At 42.6% G+C, this 24,727-nt stretch overlaps 3 protein-coding genes across 7 annotated transcripts in view; 1 reads left to right on the top strand and 2 right to left on the bottom strand.

Annotated features, from left to right (window-relative positions):
* The window catches only part of CETN3 (centrin 3), a 6,534-nt gene extending 3,703 nt beyond the window's left edge, over window positions 1–2,831 (bottom strand). The window contains exons 1-2 of the mRNA XM_035100194.3: window positions 2,660–2,831; window positions 207–342 (exon numbers count right to left, since the gene is read on the bottom strand). Of these exons, the coding sequence (XP_034956085.1) occupies window positions 207–342; window positions 2,660–2,676 (153 nt within the window). The 5' untranslated portion in view covers window positions 2,677–2,831. The remainder of the gene's footprint in view (window positions 1–206; window positions 343–2,659) is intronic.
* Window positions 337–24,727, top strand: POLR3G (RNA polymerase III subunit G). Of its 5 annotated transcripts, none has more exons than XM_088653141.1 (8): window positions 337–369; window positions 18,879–19,007; window positions 19,841–19,970; window positions 20,540–20,611; window positions 21,736–21,786; window positions 22,400–22,470; window positions 23,223–23,330; window positions 24,207–24,727. In XM_088653141.1, exons 2-8 carry the CDS (start codon window positions 18,888–18,890, stop codon window positions 24,291–24,293), a joined length of 639 nt encoding a protein of 212 aa, XP_088509267.1. In that variant the 5' UTR covers window positions 337–369; window positions 18,879–18,887; the 3' UTR covers window positions 24,294–24,727. The 5 variants fall into 5 exon arrangements, with proteins under 5 accessions (XP_088509267.1, XP_088509268.1, XP_088509266.1 ...); XM_088653142.1 differs by lacking the exon at window positions 337–369 and adding an exon at window positions 3,111–3,947; XM_088653140.1 differs by lacking the exon at window positions 337–369 and adding an exon at window positions 3,818–3,947 and having other exon boundaries at window positions 22,403–22,470.
* On the bottom strand, window positions 6,151–17,089 carry MBLAC2 (metallo-beta-lactamase domain containing 2). Its single transcript, XM_035099806.3, has 2 exons — window positions 16,528–17,089; window positions 6,151–9,779 (listed from the first exon to the last, which is right to left on the bottom strand). The coding sequence occupies exons 1-2, from the start codon at window positions 17,003–17,005 to the stop codon at window positions 9,394–9,396; spliced, it is 864 nt and encodes a 287-aa protein (XP_034955697.1). The 5' UTR covers window positions 17,006–17,089; the 3' UTR covers window positions 6,151–9,393.

The raw sequence follows: 24,727 nt of genomic DNA, 5'->3' as shown, positions 1-24,727 counted from the left end.
TACTTACTGAATACTCAGCAAGTGCTATATAAATGCTATTACACCACACATAGTTTTGCTGTGTATGAATCAGCCATCTTTGTTCATAGCATGTATACCACAGAAAAATGTGTCACAATATGGAGCTAACACACATTTTAAGGCTTTATACAACACTGCACAATTATAAAGCAAAATATCAATATTTTAATAAGAAAATCAATTGCCTTCAGTTCATGATAATCTATTGCTCTGTCTTTATCTGTGTCAAACAACTCAAAAGCATCTTTAATTTCTTGTTTCTGTTGTTCAGTCAAGTCTCTTCTTTTCTTTCTCTTGGTTTTGTCAACAGGAAGCTCAGCTCTAGAAGATAAAGACAAATGTGGTCAGGTATGTTTTTTTCTTCTTAAAGAACACACTTTAGTTCTGTAGCATATCTTAGAATTGAGAATTGATTTCATGAAATGTCCAGTCTTAGTTTTAAGATTTATGATGGATTCATAAACAACTGTATTTGGGCTAGGACTGGCGTAGGAAAGCTTTGGCCCTCCTGATGTTGCTGAACTACCATTCCCATCAGCGCTGGCAAGCCAGGAATGAAGGAAAGCTCAGCTCCAACATCTTGGAGGGCCAAATTTTTGCCACACTTGGGCTAGAGACTACAATGATAAAACAGTATACTCTGTCTGCCATTAAGACTCCCACTCCCTTCTGCTCTTTTTAGTTCACCTTTTCCCTGATATATGTATATTATATTCTTAAAATGGACTTCTGCATTCCTAAAGGCTACGGGAGTTCCTATACTGATTTAGTAAGGAAAGCAAGGGTGCTGATGTTTGCACCTAGCTGAACACAAAAAACCTGCCTTATACAAAGTCAGACCATTAAACCATCTAGCTCAGTACTATGTACTGGTAGACTGCAGAGCTTTCTAAACTTTTCAGGTTGGTGACACTTTTTAGACATGCATCATTCAGAGATGGCTCAGTTGGTTAGAGCATGGTGCTGATAATGTCACACTTGCATGTTCAATCCCTCTATGGGACAGCCGCATATTCCTGCATTGCAGGGGATTGGACTAGATAACTCTCAGGGTCCCTTCCAACTCTACGACACAGTAATTCAGTTTTACTAGCAAACCAGAGGTTAAACTAACCCCTTTCCAGCCCGGGTGAGGAGCGCGGGGAGCGTTCGCATGACACACAAACACATTGCAGCCTAGACACTACTAACGTGTTGCAACACAGAGATCTGCATGGCTTCAGAGAACCACTCTGGAAATGTGTGCAGGGAAGGCATTTGCTGCAGGACTAAACTATGGCTCTGTGCTCTGTAGTGGCAGCCCACCTCACCAATGATCACTTCCTAACGCAGTGATAGGCAACCTTTTGAGCTTGGTGTGTCAGAATTCGCCGAAAAACCAAGCATAACTCAGGTGGTATGTCACTTTGAGGAAAAAAACCCATAAATTCATGATATATATAGTTTAAATAACAAAAATGTATAATTGTAATATATAACTGTATTTAATAAACCAAAAACTAATTATTTAACCAAACCAAACCAAAAACCCCTTATTTATCACAAAGTGCCCAGAGTTGTTGAGCTTTTGGGGGGGGGGGAGCTGCTGACCAAAGTTTTGGAGGTTTTTTGGCGGGGTGCAAAAGTTGCTTTGCTTTTGGGGAGGGTGCCCCAAAGCTGCTGCACTTTTCTTTGGAGGGGGAGGAGAACAAAAATAAATGACAAATAATACCTTCGATGAAACTAACATGCAGCACTGACATAGTCTGCCAAGGCGACAAAAAAAACCCCAGCACAGAACGGGTTAAAAAATGAACGTTGTTACACCCAATCATAGTCTGCCAAAGCGCCAGGAAAAAAACAGCACAGAAACGGTTAAAAAAACCAATCTCTGGCTACCAGCAACAACAACAACAAAAAAGGATCCGGGTTTTAACAGCGGAGACAAGCTCTAGTGGAGACAAGCTGTAGGAGGAGCGAGAGAACAAATGGGGGGGGGAGAATACAACAACAACAGCGCGAATGGGCCGATGGGGCGCGTGCCAGCAGTGAGGGCTCTGCGTGTCATGTCTGACATGCGTGTCATAGGTTCGCCATCACTGTCCTAACGTATATGAAGATGCCCTGGAGCATCACAGCCCGAAAATTCAACTCTGTGCGTGTCCTCCTACATAAGTAGGATCTCTAGCTTTCACTCCATCCTTTAAGGAGGACGCTGGGCTGCTGCCTACCTATTCAGCTTGGTTGCAAGCTTACATTATTCGGTGTGCTAAATCTAAATGGCATTAAATCACTTCCCCAAGCAGCCTTGAGAACCTAAGCGAGGACACGCATTATTCTTCCTTCCTCTTTTCTCGCCTACAAGGTCCAAGGCAACTATCAACAAAACAAGATGGAAGTAATAAAAATAAAAAATGCAGAAATCCCCGACTCGGGAGACAAGAGGGGAATCGGGCGGCTACCAAATGCTTTTGCGACGGGAGGAAGGGGATGCCTCGCGCCACCCGGGGCCAGTGCGCACGCGCGCTGCAGCAAATATCGCGACAAGGCGGCTCGCGACGGTGGGGAGGGGGGGTGAAAAACACGTTGCGTTGCCATGGCAACAAGAAGCAAAAAGCCCTTCGCTCGCGGCTTCCCACCCTCCCGTCAAGGTACCAACCTCGCCACCAAATTCATTCTCCCAGCCCCACCCCTTAAAACCAGGCGGGATGGGGGGCAGCGTGTCTCGGCTACTTTGGCCACCGGAACCCGGAATCAAGAGGAACAACAGCCTTTCCCTCGAAAGCGGGGCGCGAAACCCGTTCCCTCCGACAACGCCGCTTCCCCTCTTCGGATTGCGAGCTTTAATTGGACCCCGCGAGGCGTTCCTCCCGCCCCGCCGCTCACAGCGCCATCGCAAGTGGCCAAGCCGCTTGTCAATCAAGTCCTAGGCGCACCGCCCCCGTCTCCTGTTGAAAATTAGTGGGTACGCCGCCAACGTTTTACCCAGAAGGCGTTGCTGCTTATAGACGTCACAATGAAGCCGGGGAGAGGAACGTAGCGGCTCAGGGCAAATCTTCGCCGCGCTTATTGTTGACGTAATAAGAGCCCGCCGGCCCATTGTCTCTGGCTGCAGCCCTGTAGCGCATCCTCTCTATGATACCGTATGAATACGAAAGCAATAGAGAAAGTCGTCGTTTTATGAGCGACAAATCTGAACCTATCAGTCAAGGGCGTTTTATACAATGGACAGAATTTAGTAATGAACGCTTCATGTTCTGAGGTCGCATATTTGAATGGCCTCACATAGAGAAGGCTCTGCTCACAGAAAATCAAAGCACACGGGAGCACCGTTCAGAATAGCTTTCTTGACATTAATACACACACCTTTCTTTTTATGAGTAGGAAGGTCTTTACACTTGTCTTCACACAAGTCATTGCTGTAGAAATTGGCTAGAAATTGGAATTGGCTATCACAAGGTAATAGTTATGTGTATCACATCACCAGGATTTGACGAATGCATGAAAACTGAAGACATCAACAGCTACTGGACATAGTATATGTCTGTTTATTACATCCAGTACCTGGCTGTATGCTCTTGACTGATAGCTGGTGAACACGTGGGGGGGGGGGACTGACAGCATGAATTTGCTACATCAATGCATACTTACTTTTCAATTGTTTGGAGGACTCTGAAGATGAAAAATAAGCCTCTGTGGTGCAAGGGCTTTTTGACCCGGACTACCCATGATTTTGGATTTGGATACCTGAACCCCACTGAGTGTCTTTCGGCAAGTCACAAGCTTTCAGCCTAGTTTACCCTGTTTATTCCTAATTTGGAGACAGAAAGACCCCATCAAGCAATTCTAGACTGCATCAACAGAAGTATAATGTCCAAGATACAAGAAGTAATGGTATCTGGACACAACGGAAGGAAGCTACTGACAAACTACAACGTGAAGAGATGGTAAGGGCTTGGACCTCCATTCCTGTGTGAATAAAGATTAAGGGAGATGGGTATATTTATCATGCAGAAGGGGACGTTCAGAGCCAATACGTTTGGCAGTCTTCAACTATTGGGAGGCTGTCACAGTGATGATGGGTCAATTTTGCTTTGTTACTCCAGAGAGTAGGACCCAAACCAACATGTTAAATTTACAAGGAAGAGAGTTTCAATTAAATATTAAGAGCTTCCTGGTGGTATGAGCTGACAGGCAGTAGAACAGGCTCCCCTGGAAGGTGGTAGACTCTCTGATAGAGATTTTTAAGCAGAGTTGCTGCAGCAGTGCATTTACTACACTGGCAGGGGTTGGACTAGATGACATCTGAGGTACTCTAAGAGTAGAACTCCCAGGTCAGAACTTGCAACTCCAGAGAAAAAACACAGATCAAAGATTTCTTTTTACAGTCCAATGCAATCCTTACTCCTCAGCATCTCTTTTCTCAGAACTTAGTTCTATTATGTTCAGTACGGCTTACACAGTTTGAAATTGCAGCTTGTATTATTTTCATTTCTTGCATCAATGTAGGTTTTTTTAATAAAAAAAAGTGAAGCTCATCTGTTACAATATCTGAAGGCTACTAATGGAAGAATCGTATTTTGAACTGAGTCATATCATATTTGTATATATAGAACTAAACCAGCAGATGGCATCTCTTTAAAAAAAGTAATTGCTCAGTATATATATATGAAAGGACAAGAGAACCTCAATATCTGAATAAAACTTTGTTCTATTTACTCACTTTTTTTTCCCTCCGAGATATTATTTGGTTTCTGTGTGAAAGTAAAAGAAACAAAAATTCTAACTAGCCCCAGCCCATTACATTTTCAGACATAAGCTGTAAGCTAAAGAGACCCCTGACCGTTAAGTCCAGTTGCGGACGACTCTGAGGTTGCGGCGCTCATCTCGCTTTACTGGGCAGGGGGGGGGCATTTGTCCTCAGACAGCTTCCGGGTCATGTGGCCAGCATGACTAAGCCGCTTCTGGCGAACCAGACCAGCACATGGAAATGCCGTGTACCTTCCCACCGGAGCGGTACCTATTATCTACTTGCACTTTGACGTGCTTTCAAACTGCTTGGTTGGCAGGAGCAGGGACCGAGCAACAGGAGCTTACCCCGGTCGTGGGGATTCGAACCACTGACCTTCTGATCGGCAAGCCCTAGGCCAGGCATCCCCAAACTGCAGCCCTCCAGATGTTTTTGCCTACAACTCCCATGATCCCTAGCTAACAGGACCAGTGGTCAGGGATGATGGGAATTGTAGTCCAAAACATCTGGAGGGCCTAAGTTTGGGGATGCCTGCCCTAGGCTCTGGTTTAGACCACAGTGCCACCCGCATTGTACATACATATTACATAAGCTGTATTGTTTTGTAAACTACTGCAAAATTCAAGCAACTTGTAACTTCCTAAACTCTGAAAACACCTTTTACCTCTCCCTTTATGTGTGAACGTGTTAAGCTTGTGTTGAGCTTGTATTTTTCAGTTAACATTTATTTGTGATCCTGTCTTCTCTTACAATTTACTCTAGGCACAAACTTTTTTATTCCTTTTGCATTATGCTCTTACATGGGTGAGCAACCTCAGGCTTATTTAAACAGTTATTTAAACAGTTATCTACAAAGTTATTTAACAGTTATTTAAACAGTTATCTACAAAGAACACAAAAAAGCACAACAACAGAAGATAACTGGAAGGAATCCAGGTGCAAAGGGAGATGTGTTCATAGGTGGTGTAAATAGCATAATGCCTAGGAACATGAGTCCTCAATCTCAGTTAGCGTGGGTGATCTCTTATGATCAGTTAGCTGATTCAGCTTTAATAATAACAATGAAAGCATTTTCTGTGGCATTAGAGCAAGATGTGGGATGTAATGGTTTTATGCTCCAAAATAATCCCAAGAAATTATGGTCAATGTTCTTATTTTCACAAAAGGATTTGGGCATTTCCGCAAGGAATCCTTTCAACTTTCAAAAATGCCCCCCCCCCACAAAACCTCTTTCAGAGTGATGGCAGCTGTTATGGCCTGGCAATCACACCTGAGAAAAAAACTATAGATTCTACCACTACCATTTGGCATCATCCATTCCATCTCTCAAAAGCAACACATATGTAACTTTCTCCTTTGATGGGGTTAAAGATGAAATGGAAATGATCACCGGAGAGCTGTTTTGTGTCATAATTCTTTTATTATCAATATCTATGATAAAATAATATACAATTTCCCCTTGAAAACAGTGGCACATTAGTAAAGTTTCCTCAGTAGACAGAACAATGCATTACAACTTTTTAAAATGCTTTTAAATTGCATTTTACAGCACAATCCATCACCTGCTTAAGTAAAAACAGCTGAATCAACAACATATCATTGCCTTAAGTCCAAGAACATTGTTGAACAGATTTGCATTTTAAGCCTTTGTAAATCCTGAATCCAGAGGGGATGTCAAGAGAACGTTTACAAATAAAGCAATAGTAAATGTATTATACTCTGTAATATTTAAAGTGAACACATATATTTTATTGTTTTTAAAGGCATTACAATAATTAATGATAAAGGTCTTCCAATAAATTCATTCAGAAATACACAAGGTCTTAGAATATAAAAATAATTAAGACAAAAGATAAGATTATATATTTTCACTCTAAGGTTGTACTTTACTAACCAAAGCCAAGTGTGACTTACTTCTAAGTCAGCGGAGACTAGCCTGTGGTCCCCCAGATGACATTAAACTCCAGCTCCCAGCAGCCTCACTCAGCTTGGCCAATAATTAGGGATGATGGAAGTTGTAGTTCAGCAATATATGGAGGGCTACAGGTTAGCCACCCCTGTTCTAAGTTAAAGCTCTGACTCAGGCTTACCAAGAATAAAGGCTCAATGAACTGAGTGGAACTTGCTTTTGAGTAAACACATGCTTGGGGAGAGTTTCACAGCCTGATTCCTATTTGACTACATTTCCCAAGAACTACTAAAGACTTCAGAAGATAATCTGGCTTTGTGAGCACTGAAATAGAACAGAAATGTCCATCTTATAGAACAAAAATGTACCAACAGAACTGTTCCAAGAGCAGAAACTCAGATCAGTTCTTAAGAGTAGTCTAACCTTTGGCAATCACAGTATTCCTTAGCTAAATTCTTCCCACAGTGAGCTGTCTAGTATGTGTCACTCACAGTAAGGCGTTTGGAAAAGAACTTTCAAGACACTGAGAAGGTGGGTAGGAGAGAAGGAATAGAGGCTTTAGGCAGTTTGCTTTAACTCTGGGGAAAACATCACCGTTAATGCCTCAAAATCACTAGCACCTCAGCAGTATTCCAGTAGAACAGAATGATTGTGTAGCAGTTGATTCCAAAAGGTGCACATTTCTACAAAATGAACAAGGTACCAGTCTCAAGTTGGCTGCAAATTTGGTGACGTAGTAACCAGTTTAGCTTTAACTGTGCTTAAATATTGCTGTTGACACAATCCTAAGCAGCAGTTTAAACAGGAGGGAATTCACTTGAGAAGGAAATGGGTAGGCAGCAGCATCAACTTGGGCCCCAGACTGTGGATGCCCAGCACGCACACCACAACACCGTGATGTCAAGGTATGACATTATGTCATGACCCCACAGCACTGGAGCGCCAGAGGTAAGGTTGCGACAGGCAGTGGGTGGAGGCCAGGCACTCACAGCAAAAGTTTTGCGGGGACTGGAGTTGGCACCACTGCAAATAGGAGTGAATGATCCGGCAACCCATTCCTAATCGCTTGACCACAGTCAGGAGGGCCTCTCCATTATATCTGCACTAGTCTTCAACCTGATGAGTTTTGTATTTGCTAATTTTTAGTTTGCAAGCTTATGGGTGCCTTTTCTCCCTAGCATTAAAAGGTATCAAATTAGTGCCTTTGTCTGTTAATAAATGGTGTTTCCAAAGCCAATAGCCAAAGTGAAGCAGTCTGAAACATTCTATATTTCTCCATTAGTTTGGTGAAAGCTTCAAACAAGATAAGGGCTAAAAGAAATTGCTAACTTCATTTCTAAGTGGTCATTCACCAGCAAGTCTGATCTTCCTGTTTACTGTTGTGCTTTAGTCTACAACAGGAAATAGGCACTGTTAACATTTAAAGAATTAACTACATCCACCTATCCACCCTTGAGGGCTAAAGTGCTGATTACACTGGGGTCAAGCTCTGTATGTGCAGTACTCTTTGATGTATGGGAAATATGACACAATAAAGTCACAAAAGGATTAAAAAAATAATTTTGTGCGACAGCCACAATCCGAAGTTGTACACTGTTCTCACAAGACAAGGGCTACTGTTAATACCCTTCCTAATATATCTCAAACTATCGATTTCATTTCCATGTCATAGTTACAAGATAAAAACCTGTCTTCACACAATAAATTGGTAACACTCCAGAGGGCTGCACAGGATTTTTATACTGGAAAAGTACAAACAACAGACAAGGAATTTTTGTCAAGTTGCTTGAAAGTAAACATTACGGAAAATGGAAAAAGAATCAAAAGAAGAAGAATGAAATTTGTAGGTTGCAAAGCTACCACTTGAAGTCCTAACTACACCTGTAATGTGAAAAGAACCACATATAACTCTATAGCTGTAGCTTTTTGGCAGCTATCTCCCCCAAAAATTCAATTTACTCTCTCCTGAGACCCAACTTATTCTCTACAATCCACAAAACAATTTGCAACACACAAGTGTTTCTACAGCTGCTATACAGAAGAAACCAAGGATGGTCACGGGTGTGTGCATTATATTTAAAATTATCTTTTAACAGTTACGTACTCATACATACATCATTAGTCACATTTAAAGAGCAAGCAATACACTTGAAATATTCACTTACATTTCGTTTTAGAAACAATAGTCAAATGCAACACACATAATTCAAGAAGAGTAACAACTTAGGTTGCAGTGCTTTATATTAACATTTGGTAATAACTTCAGGTTAAATTCACCCCATACAATAAAAATGAAATTATTGATATTTTTATCTTAGTGCATGTAATGGGACAGTGGAATGTTATAAGACCAACCTACCCCCACTACAGCTTATAATAATTTTCAACCATTTAAAATCTACTTTCAACACATATTCCTAACTTAAGATGTCATTGAAAAAGTTTGACACGGGTGCAAAACTTTTCAGTTAGCATATATATGTTTCAAAATACAAAACAACGAATTTAGAACATCTGTCAAACAGTACTCAACATATGTGCAAACCTGCCTTGAAAAAATAGAAGGAAAATGAGTAGCTTTGGCACAGCTACTAGTTTATATTGGTATTTTTTTAAAGTAGAAATTAAGTAGATAAAAATAAGAATCTTTATGGCTTATCAGCCAGCTTTTCCTTTAAATAAACTTACATATGCCATCGGGTTTTACAATACTATTATTATTAAACAAGTTATACTATGAAGTTGTTCTGGAATTTGTGGCACGGAGTGCTAGGCTTGCAATCGATCTGACTGCGCACGTAGAAACTTTGTGGCACACACCAGCGTTAGAAATGTAGTTGGAAGCCAAACGATAGAGCTGTTCAGCTCCAAATGTGTTAAAATGCCCCGGAAGGACTTTCTCTACAAGACCTCTATTCACTAAGTCTATCAGTCGCTGGCAGGATGTAACGTAGTCATTTATCCTGCTGTAGGGAAGCCAGTCAATCATTGATCCGTCATATACAACATCCCCACTGAACAATATCTTCCGTTCTTTGTCATGTAAGCAAATGCTTCCTCTTGAGTGGCCAGGCATATGCATGACAGTGAGCTGTCTATCACCAAGGTGGATCACATCCCCTACAAACAAAGAACAAAATAATGTGGGGAGAGGAATCGGACTTTGAAGCATGATCGCAAGAAACGTAACACCAAATTTACTTCATTACAAAGGTTGAGCTCTCTGACAAACCTCAGCGTTAGAAGTGTTAATAGGAAAGTCAAACAATGCATGCATGAACATCTTGCCTATTGGTCCAGCACCTCTCCCTATATCAGCCAAGCTATACACCCTATGCTATCCCGCCCATATACTAAGAGCTGCAGGGAAGGTGCTGCTGGATGTCCCTCCGCTAAGTAAGGCCCCTGGAATGGTGACGCAAGACAGTGCCTTCTCTGTGGTGGTGCTCCCTCTATGGAATCCCCTCCCCTCAAAGACATGGTTGGGACTGATGTTACCTAACTTTCTAGTGCCAGTTAAAAATGTACCTCTTCCCCCAGGCCTTTGGAAGAAACTGACCCATTAAGCTTAGCGGTTATGTCAATTGCCCACTGTAAAATATTTTCAATGGTATTTTAATTATGGGTTCAAAATTGTAGTATGAATTTTCAAATTTGTAGTATGAATTTTTAAATTGTTTTTAATGTAGAAATGCTTGTAAACTGCTTTGGAATGCTATTAGACGAAGGGTGGTTTTAAAATGAAATAAAAAAAATAAAAATATCCCCTTTCTAATAAATTTTGCACATGAACACAGATATATTCACAGCAAAGTTCTCAAATGATTTTTTTGGCACGAAATTATTTTACTGTATCTGAGTTTCTCATCTGAATGCACTAATGTGCAGTATGCATGCTAATTAATAGGTGAAATTCAGTGCAAGTAAGTTCAAAGTGATACATTTTGGGTTGTTGTTGTTTAATCTAACCTTCATATTTATACAGATAGAACCTAAATTGGCTCCAAACACCCACAAAGTGGTATTGTGTTCATGAAAGAAATGTCACTGAAAATGTCAGCTCAGTGTACTGCAGCAGTAAAAAAGTCAAATTCAGCTTTAGGAATGAGACTGAAAAATGAAAGAACTAGTAGTATAATCTCATAATAGGATTGCCCATATGAAAAATGTTGCATCTCAGTAAGGACCCTGCTGAGCTGGAGGTACAAAAGGGGCATTTGAAATAATCGCAGGGTGGGGTGGTGAATGACATTTTTGTCACAGATTATAGCAGAGCTTTATAAAAAGTGTGAAAAGAGCAAATACAGCTGCTAATTTTGTCAAAATAATAGAAGCTGATATTATTTAACTAAGTTTACTGGGAGACAGTGTGCAATCACCTGTTAAAAGAATTCACGTGATGCTGCAATGGCCACAAGCTTAGGTGGCTTTAAGGAAGGCAGGTCTGCCAGTGACCTTTAGTCATAACAGCGAAGGGCCAAACTCACATTTCCAGATGTTTCATTTTCTTAAAAGCATCTTCAGGGACTTTGATTTTTTTTAAAAAAAATGTTTAAAAAATAAAATTTCCAATACAGTGGAACCTCGGTTTACGAACGCAATCCGTTCCACGGAGGCGTTCATAAACGGAGGCATTCGCTCCCCGAAGACACGCTTTTGCGCGTGCACAAAGCGCCGATAAGAGCGCTTGTGCTCATGCACTGCACAGATCTCTTTGCGTGATCTGCGCATCCGACGCCGCGGAACCTGGATGTAAACACTTCCGGGTTCACGGCGTTCCTAAACGGAGGTGTTCATAAACAGAGGTAGTTGTAAACCGAGGTTTCACTGTACAACCAACAAACAAATATCAGAATACTGACCCTGGGAGAAGCTTCCATTCCCAGCTGTCATTATTCCAACGGGGTGGGTAGACGTGTATATGTACGTGTATGTTTCTTCTTGGTCATACATGCAAAGGAGACAAAGTGGAACACTATCAAAGCTGAAATTTGCCTCTGGCTAGAGCAACAGAAGGTTCAAGTGAGTTCTCATCAAGCAATTCAGCAGAATTGTGCCTCTACATATCAGGGGAAATGCTGGGGATCTGCTGCACCAACTTAATGGCCCCAAACACTGGCTGGCATGCCCAGAATCTGGGCAAATCCCAAATAACCAGGCCATATGGCAACACTTGTTTTTGCCAGTGATTAAATAAATAAAAAATTATTCTGAAAAGTTTATCACTATAATGAATTTTTACTGGCTGGTACCACTGGCTGGATTTTCTTGGCAATAAACACATTAGAATTATTTATATTCTTCTCTTTTCACAGTATCAATGATAATTGATATGGGATGAACCAGAGGATAAGGAGTTAAGGGATAAAGTGCATAAGGCTGGGTTGCTACATTTCATAAATCCCATTAGATTTCAAATCTGTTTAATTTTGCAAATCTAGGCAATCAAAATTGCTGACAGGAAATCTCATAGTAACCATGTATTTTTTAAATATATAAACAAACACTTTAACTTCTGATGCAGTAATACTTTTAGTTGCTTGAAATTAATTTCAGACTATTTCCAGTAGCTATTTGTGCTCAAGTCATCTCAGAATAAGACATCTTTTTGTCTAAGCAAAGGCTGCAAACCTACAGGCACTGTGATCTGGAACCATGCACTTTTCCCTTGCTCTTTCCTTCCTTACATACCAGATTTATTTAGTCCAGAGATCTTTGTTGTATTCCAGATTTCCCCACTGTTTCCAAAATGGAAGTTAACCAGGATATTAAGCTGGGACCTGACCTGGTTCTGGTTTAACATCCTGGTTAGTCACCCAACATTAAGCCAAAGTTTCCTGTTTCAAATACATCAGGGAACTCTGTTCTAAAACTAACCTGGATCTCTGGGCTGATGCCTGTGCATGATGGGAACAGCAAGGAAAGAACATGCCTATTTCTAACTTTATAATACATGGGTTTATAAATCTGGGTTCATCTGTGTAAAATAGGCCAATGTGAGTTTTCACCATTGTAAGCCTTTCTGTGTGAGAGCTAGCAACAATATGTACATTCACTATTTCAGTAATGTTTACTTCGAATAATGTGATCTTATGATTGCATACTGAACTTCTGATCCCAGGAAATATATTTCAGAGAGGTTTTCCAGGATCTGACACTAACAGAAACTGTGTGCTCCATCTGGAAATGTGAGTGCATGGGATTATGATCTCATATCTCACCCTGGCATCTTAATCAAATGGTCTTCTTGGACCTTAGCTGTGTTTTTCCTGTAAGCAAAGAGGCAAACTGGCAGGCTTATCACCTCCAAAACGTCACCTCCCCATGAGAGAACATTATACTCAGAATCCAATTTCATTTAGCTTGATCAGAAAGTAATATGTTTGTTTCTTTTAGTCACCCCTTCTTAAGGACCCTGAAGACAAATCAGGATTCAATAATGAAAATGTTACAACTGATAACCAATAGCTTACTTTAATGTTCTCCCAAACACTTTGCATTTTGTATTTACCGTAATTGGCAAGAATGGTTAGCAGAACCGTTAATGTGACACTATATACACCTAGATGCCCACATGTAGATATACTGTTAGTGAGAACTTACTAAGCATGGACACGGCAATGTGTACATTCAAACATTGCAAATACACTATTAAATATAACTTAAGACAGACACAAATACCTTATCTATTCCTGGCATCCCAGCCTCACCTTTGGGGGAAATGGCTGTAGGGCAATAGTGCAGCACATCCTTTGCATGCAAAAGACCTCATGTTCAATTGCTGGCATCTCCAGGAAGGGCTGGGAAAGACCCATCTAAAACCAGTGATTTGCTTCTAGTCAGTAAGTAGCCTGGTTCATACACAGCATCAAGCCAGGGATGAGAACCCCTTTTAAGCCCAGTGGGTCAGATCTTTATCTTCTTTCCAGCCCATGGGCCAATTCTTGATAGGTGGTCAGTACCAACCACCTATCAATCATCAGATGTCATAATATCAGCTGATCAATAGGTTGGTCACCCTGCCTAGTTATCAAACTTGGCCTACAAGGGTAGGGGGGGATAGTCACCATGATAGTTACGGGGAAGACAGGCCCTGTCTCTATATGCCCCACACCTGATGTCACATATGATGTCAGGTGTGTGGCGGTTGGGTGTGGTATGGCAATAACAGCCTCACTGGCCAAATAGGGAGGCAGGGTGAGCCAAATTTGGCCCGTGGACCTTTATTAGTTCCCTGCCCTTACTATGATTTATTTAGCCTAAGTATGGCTTATCTGAAAGTCCAACCCAGCAGACGAACCATTGTTTTCTGGCAACAAACAAACCATAATTTGGTGTGGGGGAAAACTGTTTTTTTTTTTTGCTTATCTGTGAGACAACTTGTTGTTTGCTGAACAAACCATGGCTTAGTATTATGTGCTAACCCAAAAACTGTGATAATACTGAGCTAGGTGGCCCAACAGCCCAAACTGCAGAAAGGCAGCTTCATAAATTTCTATATAAAATTTGTGAGGAGACTGGAAGCCAAGTAACACTCTTTGTTCTTGCGCTGTCTTCACCCAATACTTGTTTAACAGGGGAAGGGAGGGGCAGGGGGCTCCTCAAATCTTAGTTTTGGTGTCTGCACTCAAGCCAAAGCAAGCTCTGTCCTTTTGCTTCAGATTTGGCTTTAAAAACAAGCAAAGAGTCTGGATGGGAAACCGTTTTTTCAAGCCAATCGCCACACTCCCCAATGGGCAACATTGGTAGTTGGGGATGGAGGTAAAAGCAGGCAGAGCAACAGGGGGGGCGCACATTTTTTCTGCTTTTATTTATTTTCATGGTACAGAAGATAAATTTTGAGAAAAACAATTGTTACAACCGTAGACAGCTTTGCACAGTAGGCTGTGTTCCAGCTGTTCAAAAACCAGTTTTCTACAGCCCCCTCAAACATCTCTGCATCCGCCATCCCTCCAAGCAAACAGCATTATGACACTTCAGGGATGTGGTCCAGCCAGGTCAAAGCTTGATATGTCCTGAAGAGCCACATTCAACTGTTGGGCCTGAGATTTTCCTACCCTAAGCCAGTCTAAAATAGGTGCGATAGGGGCGGGGTTTAAAAAGACACAGATGGAAAGGAGATCTGATTTGCCTTGTGTCACGAGGCTTCCCCATCCCTGTTATATAACATGTACATTTGAGAGGGGAAACCAACCTAATCAATAGGACAGCTAGAGACAAGAACATAAATCGAACTGTAGTTAAGATATGAAATTGTATATCGCAATGACTTAGGCTTCAATCCTAAGCATACTTATTAGTAAACAAGCCCTACTAAGTACTGTAGGACTTACTTCTGAGTAAAGATGCACAGGACTGTTAGATTATTATCAGAGAACGTTACTTTGGGATGGTGCTTAAAAGGAATCATAGAATTGTAGAGTTCTGATTTGGTCAATATGTATATATAATGTAATATTTTATATAAAAATAGAATTGTACATGGACTGATGTATACCAGCTGAGAGTAAGCATGCCATAAATAAACTAAGGCTGTGGTTTAGTTCCTCACATCTCCCCGATGTGATAACCTCCAGTGTAGATTCTTATTGCTACATATATCTGCTGGCTAAGCTTGCATCTGCTACTGGGGATTTGTTTTTTCAAAACTCATTATGGATAGCAAAAACATCTACAAATGCCTAAGGCTTCTACGTATTTTTCAGCAGCTACTAGTAATGTCTCCACCCATACTCTCTCATTCACAGACACAGTGCATATTCATGCTGGTGTGCCCTTTAAAATATATCAACCTGTGTGGATTTTGCCAGATACCCACAACTCTTGCATATATGGATACTCAAACCTTAAAGGAGAAGATACCACACCCCACATTACACACTCAGAGCCAGGGGGGGCACAAAATGAAGAGCAGGATTATTAAGATCCTCTTTCCCTCCCTATAAAAGGGGAAAGGGTGGGCTACAGCCTTTTGCTTCTATTTTATCAAGCTTTTGAAAAAGTGTCTACGGATACAAAATCCATGTAAAACAAAAGCCACTCCCTTTCCAACTCCTTTCTCCACTCTACCAGCAGTTCCATACCCCTGCTACACGTTTTCTTTCCTAAGGCATCTCAAAGCCTATCAAGTGAAGCTATGCACTTACCTACCTTTATCCCAGAAATCTCAGTTCTCAAAGCTCAGAACTGCCCTTTTACACATCCTCAAAGAAGGAACAGGCCTGATTCTGCTCTCTCTGTATACATAGGACCAGGGCATTAAAAAAAAAACCCTTCCCTTTACACATCCTCTTGTATACTGGAGCCTACGCCCACCCCCCCCCGCCCGTCCTTCTCTTCAACACCGCCAAACACACAGCCACCGCCAGCCCTGAATATGAAGCACCTACAGTAACATTAGCAATTTATTACATATAGAACGTAACGGACAATGTTAATATTCGTGACATACACAAGCACATTTGCTAACTATACACGAGAGGTGGAGGCACTTGAGGCAATTCATATCACATAGACATTTGCCACTCCAACTGCCTTCGTTGCAAATAATGGGAAACTTTCTAACTAAGTTGAGGGGAATCCGTGCCATTCTGCTGGCACACCCGAGGCGAGGCCCGAGTCAGGCTGCTGCAATTCAAACCTTCCCGCCCGGCCCGTCCGCAGTCCCGCAAGTCTCATACGGTTCCCTGGAGGTGTGAGAGAAAGTCCCTCTGTGCATGGCCAGAGGCGCTCTTTCTTTCTTTTCTTTCTTTCTCCACCCCGACGTCGTAGAGCCCAGCTCCGTCCTTCCAAGGAGGCCCCGGAGCCTGGCGTTCCCCCGGGCGGGCGTTGGGCAGCAGATCGCCGCCCGCCGTGCTCCTTTACTCACCCTCCTGCAAGACGAGCGTGGGCTGCACGGGCCGCACGCGGAACTGCCGGGCGCTCCAGCCCGGGGTGGGCTGGCGCACGACCTCGCTGTCCGAGAGCCAAGTGACGGTCTCGTAGTTGTCGCCGCGGCGCAGCGCTCGGGCCTCGGCGCTGTGCACGGCCACCTCGTCGAACTGGTGCAGCCCGCCGGCGTGGTCGAAGTGCACATGGGTGGCCACGGCCAGCAGCGGCCTGGGGCGCCCGGCGGCGCCCTCCGGAGGAAGAAGTGCCTTCTCGTCGCCGTCGGCGCCCAGCAGCCCGGCCAAGCGCAGGTAGTCGGGGAGGCTGCGCAGCCCCAGGCCGGTGTCGATCACCACGTCCCGTTGCGAGCCGCGCACCAGCCAGATGTTGGCCCGGTTGCCCGACTCGTAGAAGCGCTCCTGGATCCAGTAGATGCCTCCGCCCAGGGACTTGTGCGCGAACCACTCCAGCGCCGACATCGCCGCCGACGCAGCACAGACCTGCCTGCCTGCCCGCTTGCAGCGCCTCTCGCGCGGCGAGCCGAGCGCGGAGCTGGGGCGGAGCCCGAGGAAGAGGAGGCGGGGACGGAGGCGCCTGAGCGGGACGTGCTCGGGCGAGCGAGCAAGGGAGAGGTCTCCGCCCCGTCCCTGCCCACTGCGGTAGCGCGGCGCCGGGCACGCGAGCAAGCGGGTCGGGGATGGCGGGCTGGGCAAGGCGAGGCTGCAGCAGGAGCGGCCTGGCGGGGCTGGAGCGGAGAGGCGTGAGGCTGCGAGAAGGCGGTTGCCATTGGGCTTTTAAGATGCAATGCGATGGTGGTGCTTGACGAGCGGCTGAATAAGAGGCACGGCTCTCCCAATGCTTCCCCCTCTTAAATATTTCGTGAGAGTCAAAAGAGGGTCGTTTGCTCGCGGAAGCTTCGTGCAGTTCCAAGCGCGCACCCTGGGGAAGTGAGTCCTAATATGCTCCAGCTGCCCCTATTTATTTTTGTTTTATCTGTTCCTGGTAATGCACTGGCACCCTTATGATAAAAAAATGTTTTGTGAGGTAGCTTAATCGGTTGAGCGTGAGACGCATAATCTCAGGATCTTGGGTTCCAGCTGTTGGGCAAGAGATTCCTGCCTTGCTGGGGGTTGGACTAGATGACCCTGAGGAGACCTTTCCAACTCTACGATTGTAGAAGTTAAGGAAGGGAAAGGGGCAACTGCATCTTCGCCCTAGCTGGGATTGCGGGGAGTTGTAGTCCGAAACCCATGGAGAACCTATGGCTGAGGAAGGCTGCTCCAGTGTCTGGTCCTGTAAAGCCAGGGTGTGGTTTCTCTACCCCACCACCAACAGCAAATGTCGCTGAACTGAATTGCCGATATTCTAGGTACATTGTGAGATGAAGCATTCTTAAGGATGGCTTTGTGATCAGTTTAGTATACAATAAGCAGAGATAAGGTTTCATCGGTGCATAAGGTGGGGAGGCTGAAAGAGTCTCCTTTTTTTATCTGTGACACCTCATCTGGAGGTATGAAGCCCTGCTGGATAGTGGGATTTATTTCTGAGTACATGTGTACTGTATTTTTTCCATGCATGTTTATTTAAAGCAAAATCAGTTTGGTTCAATGGGACATGAAGTGCTTCCCCATTAGGCATTTAGCCCTGCTGCGTTCACTCGCCTCTTACTGGGCATGCACATTGACACTGTCCAATCGTTGCCTGTTTATCCTGTGGTTCTTCTGTCTTTTTTCACGCAGCAGGAAGACCAGCTACAACCCTGGAAAAGGTTGCACTCCCCAAAAGTGCTGGTGAGGGGCAAAACTCTGCCCCATTTCCCAGCAAGGACCCTGTTGCCTTGAGGGCCATTAGCAGGAAACCTGCTTTCGTGCTTCCCCATTGGCCATTTTGCCGGATGTTTCTGCTCCATGTGCATCAATGGAAATGGGAGGCACTGGCTTGCACTGGGGGAAGAGGCTGCATTCCTAAAAATGACTGGGCGGGGGAAGAAAACTGCTGTTCCTGCCAAGATTCCTTGGGGTATCAAGGGTTCTTGCTGATAAGCAGTGCCTGCAAACCTCCTTTGGACTGGGCCACGTTACATGTCCTTTGCCTGCTGCCATATGGCAGTTGGGTGCGGCTTTGCCAAATGGCCCTGGCAGCTGTATAGCGAGGCCTAATTAACCCCACCGACTGCAGGTTTGTGATTTTTTCCTTAATACGACTGGCATGATAATTAGTAGCAAAAGTGGATTATGTGTTTCTTCAAATTACTTGTTGTGGTGGCTATTTGTTTTTAAAAAGAAAATTCATATTTTCTGTGTATACTCTGCAGAACAAGAATAAATATTAAATGCAAGGTGTTCTTTTCAGGAATTCGATATGGCCAGGTCAGGCCGAGGAAGAGGGCGTGCTGCCTTGACCTTTGACATTGCAGCAATTGGCTTTGTTAAAGGTGAAGCGCTACCTGAAGCAGTATTTGGGCCTTCTCCACTATATCCTGTGAGTATCTAGCAAGCGGCCAGAATTTCAAACCACAAGTTGCCCTTGGGGTGAAGTGTTGCACTTGCCTGCCACATAAAAAGAGTGAGAAAATGCCAAATCCGTAGTTAATCCTATTGCTGGTAGACTAATATTGGAAAACAATAGGCCAGGCCTTTAGGCTTAAACTTAGTAAAGGTGATGTTAGATAGGAACACAGGAAGCTGCTTTATACTGAGTCAGGCCATTAGTCCATCTGGTTCAGTACTGTCCACACTGAATGGAAGTGGCTCTCCAGGTGCTGGCGTATTTGTGTGTCCATGTTGGCTGAATTATTTCTGTTAGATTACCAAACCAGCGTGCACTTGGACTTCTGGTATAAAAAGTGCCAGGGTTTTTAGCTGCTGTTCTTTGACAGTAATTAAAGATGTCACAGCACTTTGTGTGCTGTACCCTCCGGTACTCTTGTCATTGCTGGAGAAACATTTTATGAAGATTCCTACGAAATAAAAAAGGTTATGTGAGTTCTTTTTAAAGAGAGACAGAGACAGAGAGAACGGCATAAAACTCTATTTTGCAATTGGAGTAATGATGTTGGAAGGCACTTTCACTTGCGCAAGGAGGGGTAGCTGATTCTTGCCAATCTCTGTGATGCACTGCAGCCCCCTCCCCCTCCCCAAATTGCTTTCTCGCAGTTGGGAGCCCCTCTGGAACAAGACAGGATATGGTGCAATGGCTGTAGAATGTAGCAGGGATTGGATGAGCAAGAGTGTGTCTCACCTTACACCAGCAAAAGTGCTTTCCACTAGTACAAAGCTACATTAAATACAACACAATATGTGCGATTTTCACAGACAACAGATTACAAGCCAATACCACTGAAAACGGGAGAGGATGAGGATTACCTTTTGGCTTTAAAACAAGAGCTCAGAGGGGCAATGAAACGGACGCCTTATTTTATGACCAAAAAGAATGAAAGTGAAGGTTAGTTTGCCATATTGTTTTATCCTGGAAAGTATTGCGCATGCAAATTTTGCCGTGATAGAATTAATCCTGTGTAACCAAGGGTGCAATCAGTAATTTCTTGAAGAACAGTGTTAAGGTGCCATTGAATCTACCCCTACAATCTGGACATGTTCTAACCCATCTCCTAGTTTTCTAGTTCTGTTTGTGATGTGATCCAAATCCTTCAAACGAAGGTGGTTATCCCCATAAAATCCCCAAGGTTTTGCCAGGCATCCCCAAACTTCGGCCCTCCAGATGTTTTGGACTACATTTCCCATCTTCCCCGACCACTGGTCCTGTTAGCTAGGGATCATGGGAGTTGTAGGCCAAAACATCTGGAGGGCCGCAGTTTGGGGATGCCTGCTTGAGACCCTTATACAGAAATAAATGAACAAATATTTTATCGTGAGCAAAGCAGAAGAGGGATTTTATTTCTGAAAATAGTCCTTTGTGCATTTTAACTAAATAAAGATTGTGGTTCTGCATTGGCTTTGTCTGAATTCATAGTATACTGTATATATTTGACAACTCTAGGTTTTTGTCTTCAGGTTTTGTACCTGTTGAAAGATACAGCAAAAAATACTTGCAGATGAATGAAAAGGACCTAGAATGGACCCCAGGTAAGGAAATGTAAATTCCAGTTTACTTTTTCATAGAATTTTCCATTATTTTCAGTATTTAGATGTAGAACCCATTTCATGGTTGGTTCATTGTTTGTTTTAGGTTCCTCTGTGCCATTCAACTACTGTAGTTAAAAATGCAAACCTAAATAAATACATCTCACCCAGAGCTGGGTGGTATTTTTTTAAAAAAGGTGCATTTACACCTAGAACTCCTTTCCACTTCAACCAACCACAAACACTCATTCAGAGCTGATAGACTCATTGCCATATTTTCACATCTTTCCAGAGAAAGGGCTGCTTCCCAGAGGTCCCTCAGGAACACAATAGGTTCCTTTGTCACACTTATTTGAAAGATGGAGGGCCTGTAATTGTGGTGGGGCAGAGTTTGTCTAGAACAGGGCTAGTGAACTTGTGGCCCTCTAGATGTTGTGGGACTCAGTCAGCATGGGCAGTGATCATGGATAAAGGAAGTTTTTGTTAAGCACCATTCAGAGAGGCACAAGTTTCCTCATCCCTGGTCTAGAATATGTTGACTTCCCTGAGTCATTTCGGGTCTTCTCAGTCAAAATGTGCATCTTGAGCTGTGTACAAAATACTGAAGGCCATATTTCTCAGTAAATAGCCCACATGTCAAACTTCTGCCATTCCCCCTTCTCAGCATTGCCAGTGCTCAAATAATGATACTATCCACATTCAAAAGGAAGATTGATAGCCGGAACTGGGACACCTTTGCAAGGCTGGGATCGAAGGGTGCATGGCTGTTGCGTTTTTCTCACGCCACCCTCGAACTGCTTTACGATGTTGGGATCTGATCTGAAATGATTCACCCAGCAAATCATTCAAATCAGATCCCAGCCTTGCAAAGCGGCACAGGGCTGGCATGATGCCATGAGCAGCATCCCCCAGAAAAATGTGCTCGGGGGCCATTCCCCACAAGCCCTTCCCCCCGCTACGCCCCTGAATTGTTGGACTACACTCCCATGATCTCCACAGGCAAGCACCAGGATGGGAAAGTCTTGCTACTGTTCTGAATCAAATGTCTTTGGTCATAGAAATACCTTTAACATGAAGGAGCATAAACAATTAAAAATAACTAAAACCTGAATGTATCTTTTGTGAAGATTGGAGCAGACTCCCAAGAGAGCTGAAACCAAAGAAGAAGACTGAGAAAGGTAACATGCATACTAAGTAATATTAAGTAACATGCCTCTTAGGAGTCAAAATATTTTCTTCGGCTGTTGAGCAATAATGAATAATATTGTTCAGTATGCCTTACTTTGTGCTATAGGAACTGGTCTGTGACCGTAATAATAAATTCATTCATTCACTTTGTGGTATAATTCTAATGAGAAAGGGCTGATTGGTTGTTGGATCATAGGAAAGAGAAAAGAGTACTTTAAAACACACACAATCAAAACCTTAAAATAACTTAGGCCTTTGGTTTTGCAAGGGATTGATCTGGCAATCCTGAAATTTTCAAGCATTTGACAAAGGTTGCCACTGTCAAGTAAGTTACAGAGTTATTTTTTCCCCTCGATATATGTGTGTGTCATTAACACCTTCTTCCTATTTCTAAAATATGACTATTCAAACCAACCTGCTGGAGTAAAACTTTTCTCACAAATGAAGTTACTCATAGGATTTCCACAGGAGAACTTGGTTGTTGGTAGAGCAAATTTTTCCTGATTCCCTGCTTTGCAAACAGGGAGCTTTTTCGCTTCCATAATGAGGAAGGTTTGTTATAACTATGTTTAAGAGTATAGAGGTAAGAGGATTTTTCTTCAGCAGGTGGAAAACCGAAGAAAGCACAAACTGTAACACCAAAAACTAATGTGGATGTTTTGAAAAAGATAGAGGTACAGTTTACTCTGCTTTACCTTCTTAGGTTTTATTATTCAGTAGTAGTCACTATTGCTAGTATGTCTCCACTGTGAACAGTGATGTAAAAAGTAGGTTAAACTCATCGGGCTGGGGGCAATGACAAACTTATGCATAATTTAGGGCACCTTTGCATAACTACAAGGAGTTCCTATTTGCCTTAACTGATGGTTGCTTTGAGAAATTTTATGCTATGATATGTGACAGGATGGCAAATAAAAAACAACAACCAACTGGCATGTTCAAATATTTTTTTATATTTTTTAAAAAGATTTGAACACAAACCATTAGGTTGAAGCCAGCCAACTGAAATAATGGCTACAGTATTTTAAGCACCATTGATTTCAGTGGGTCTACCCTAAGTTTGACTGTCCCTTTCTCTTATCTAAATTGTAAGGTTTCTGGATTTTCCACTGAATGTGCTTCCTCATAGTTCATAATTTTTTTCTGATCCTTGAGAAAGGGTCTCTGGAAAAGGATACCACAAATCTGCATTAAGGATTATTCATTCCCCATTTGGAAAATAAGTAGCAAATGAGATGAAATTAAATTACACTTACATCCAAGAATTATGTCATATCATGTTATTTCTAAAATCCTTTTGAACTCCCTGAGTTCTTTGCTTGGTTCACCTAGCCGTTCGTAATTTGACCAGCAAGAATTTAAAAAAAGAAAAAAACTTAGCTGGAAATTCAGATGATGTGACAGACATCTTGCTAACCTTCCCCAGGAACTAGAAAAGAAAGGAGACGAAGAAAAATCAGATGAGGAGGAAAAAGATAAAGAGGAAGAGGAGGAGGAGGGGGAGCCAGAGGAGTATGAAGAAGAGCATGAAGAGGTATTGGCTTTAACAAATAAAATTTTGTAGAGATCAATATGGTGGCAATAATTATTTTCCTGATATAATACATAATTGGGGCAAGTACAATAAACTTGCTGTACCTGTGGCTCTTTGAACACTGCCAAATCACAGCTCCCATCATCTCTTGGCCATTGTCCATGCTGCTTGGGGTTGACGGGTATTGGAGTACAGTAACATCTGAAGGGCTGCAGATTCCCCATAGTAAATAGTATGGTGTTTCCATAAGATGTTTCCATTCCATTTCATTCCATAAGATGTTTCCATTCCATTCCATTCCATCGTTACAATTAACGATAATACTGTATGTATTTTCACTGCAGAACCAAATGACAGAACCATATCCATCTGTATCTTGTTTACTTTTAAAAGCAGCTTTCTTCCACTTTCTATATTGTATTGTCAACAGAAGGATTTTGAGGGGGGGTATTTTTTGTGTCACTTCTGAAAATGCTTTATGGCCGTTTTAACCACACTTAATTGAAAGTACATTACATTGAAATCAATTGGCTACCAAGGAAAATTCATTTAGGAATGGAGGGCATGGGTGTCAAAAGTGACTAAAAACATTTAAATTAGATATGTTGTTAACACAAGCATTTATATTTATCATTACCTTGCCTTCAACTACCAGCACGTAGAAGCATAGAGTTGGAAGAGACCACAAGGGCCATCCAGTCCAACCCCCTGCCAAGCAGGAAACACCATCAAAGCATTCCTGACTGGGATCTATATTTATTTGCTGCATGTGTAATATTGATTTCTGCCAGTTACATAAGGTTTGATATAAACAAAAGTATGTGACTGTACTTCTTGCAAGTAGCAATTTAAAGTATCTAATATGATTTCCTTTAGGAGAACGACTATATTGCTTCCTACTTTGAAGATGGAGATGACTATGGAGCCGGCAGTGATGATGACATGGATGAAGCAACTTACTGAAATTGTTTTGAGTAGCTGGGAAATACAGCTGGAAAGTCTGAACACGCACTTGGGTTACCTCTAGTTATAAAATAATGTAATTTCAGAAGATTAACAATAATGATTAACTCTCATTTTGCTGCAGTATGGGAGTGTGTTGACTCAATATTTGAAGCAGGCTGTATATTCACTTCCAATTGATGGAATGGTAGATGTGTTGGCGGCATGCTAAAGCACTCAGATGTTTCCTACATAGGTACACCATGCTTTGTTATCCTGAACTAATTTGCAGAAATGTTATGTGCCTGACAACATAACACTGAGCTAGCCTGGGCAGAGTACCATATCACTTTGTATTGCTTATGAAACTATGTTGTGGGGAAGAAAAAGAAATGTGTGCACTGAAGTATAAAAACTAGCCTTTAAATAATAAAAACTGTTTACTGAAAACAGGA

The sequence above is a fragment of the Zootoca vivipara genome, chromosome 10 (genome assembly GCF_965207765.1).
Source record: "Zootoca vivipara chromosome 10, rZooViv2.hap1.1, whole genome shotgun sequence".
Lineage (NCBI taxonomy): Eukaryota > Metazoa > Chordata > Lepidosauria > Squamata > Lacertidae > Zootoca > Zootoca vivipara.
The sequence above is the reverse complement of the archived record's forward strand: the minus strand, read 5'-3'. Positions and strand labels throughout refer to the sequence as shown.

Coding starts and splice junctions, on each gene's coding strand:
- POLR3G (XM_088653142.1), top strand. Junction 19,008..19,840: donor GGCCTTCTCCACTATATCCT/GTGAGTATCTAG, acceptor CGATTTTCACAG/ACAACAGATTACAAGCCAAT. Junction 21,787..22,399: donor AAAGAAGAAGACTGAGAAAG/GTAACATGCATA, acceptor ATTTTTCTTCAG/CAGGTGGAAAACCGAAGAAA.
- MBLAC2 (XM_035099806.3), bottom strand. CDS start 17,005: ATGTCGGCGCTGGAGTGGTTCGCGCACAAGTCCCTGGGCGGAGGCATC. Junction 9,780..16,527: donor CACGCTCGTCTTGCAGGAGG/GTGAGTAAAGGA, acceptor CTTTGTTTGTAG/GGGATGTGATCCACCTTGGT.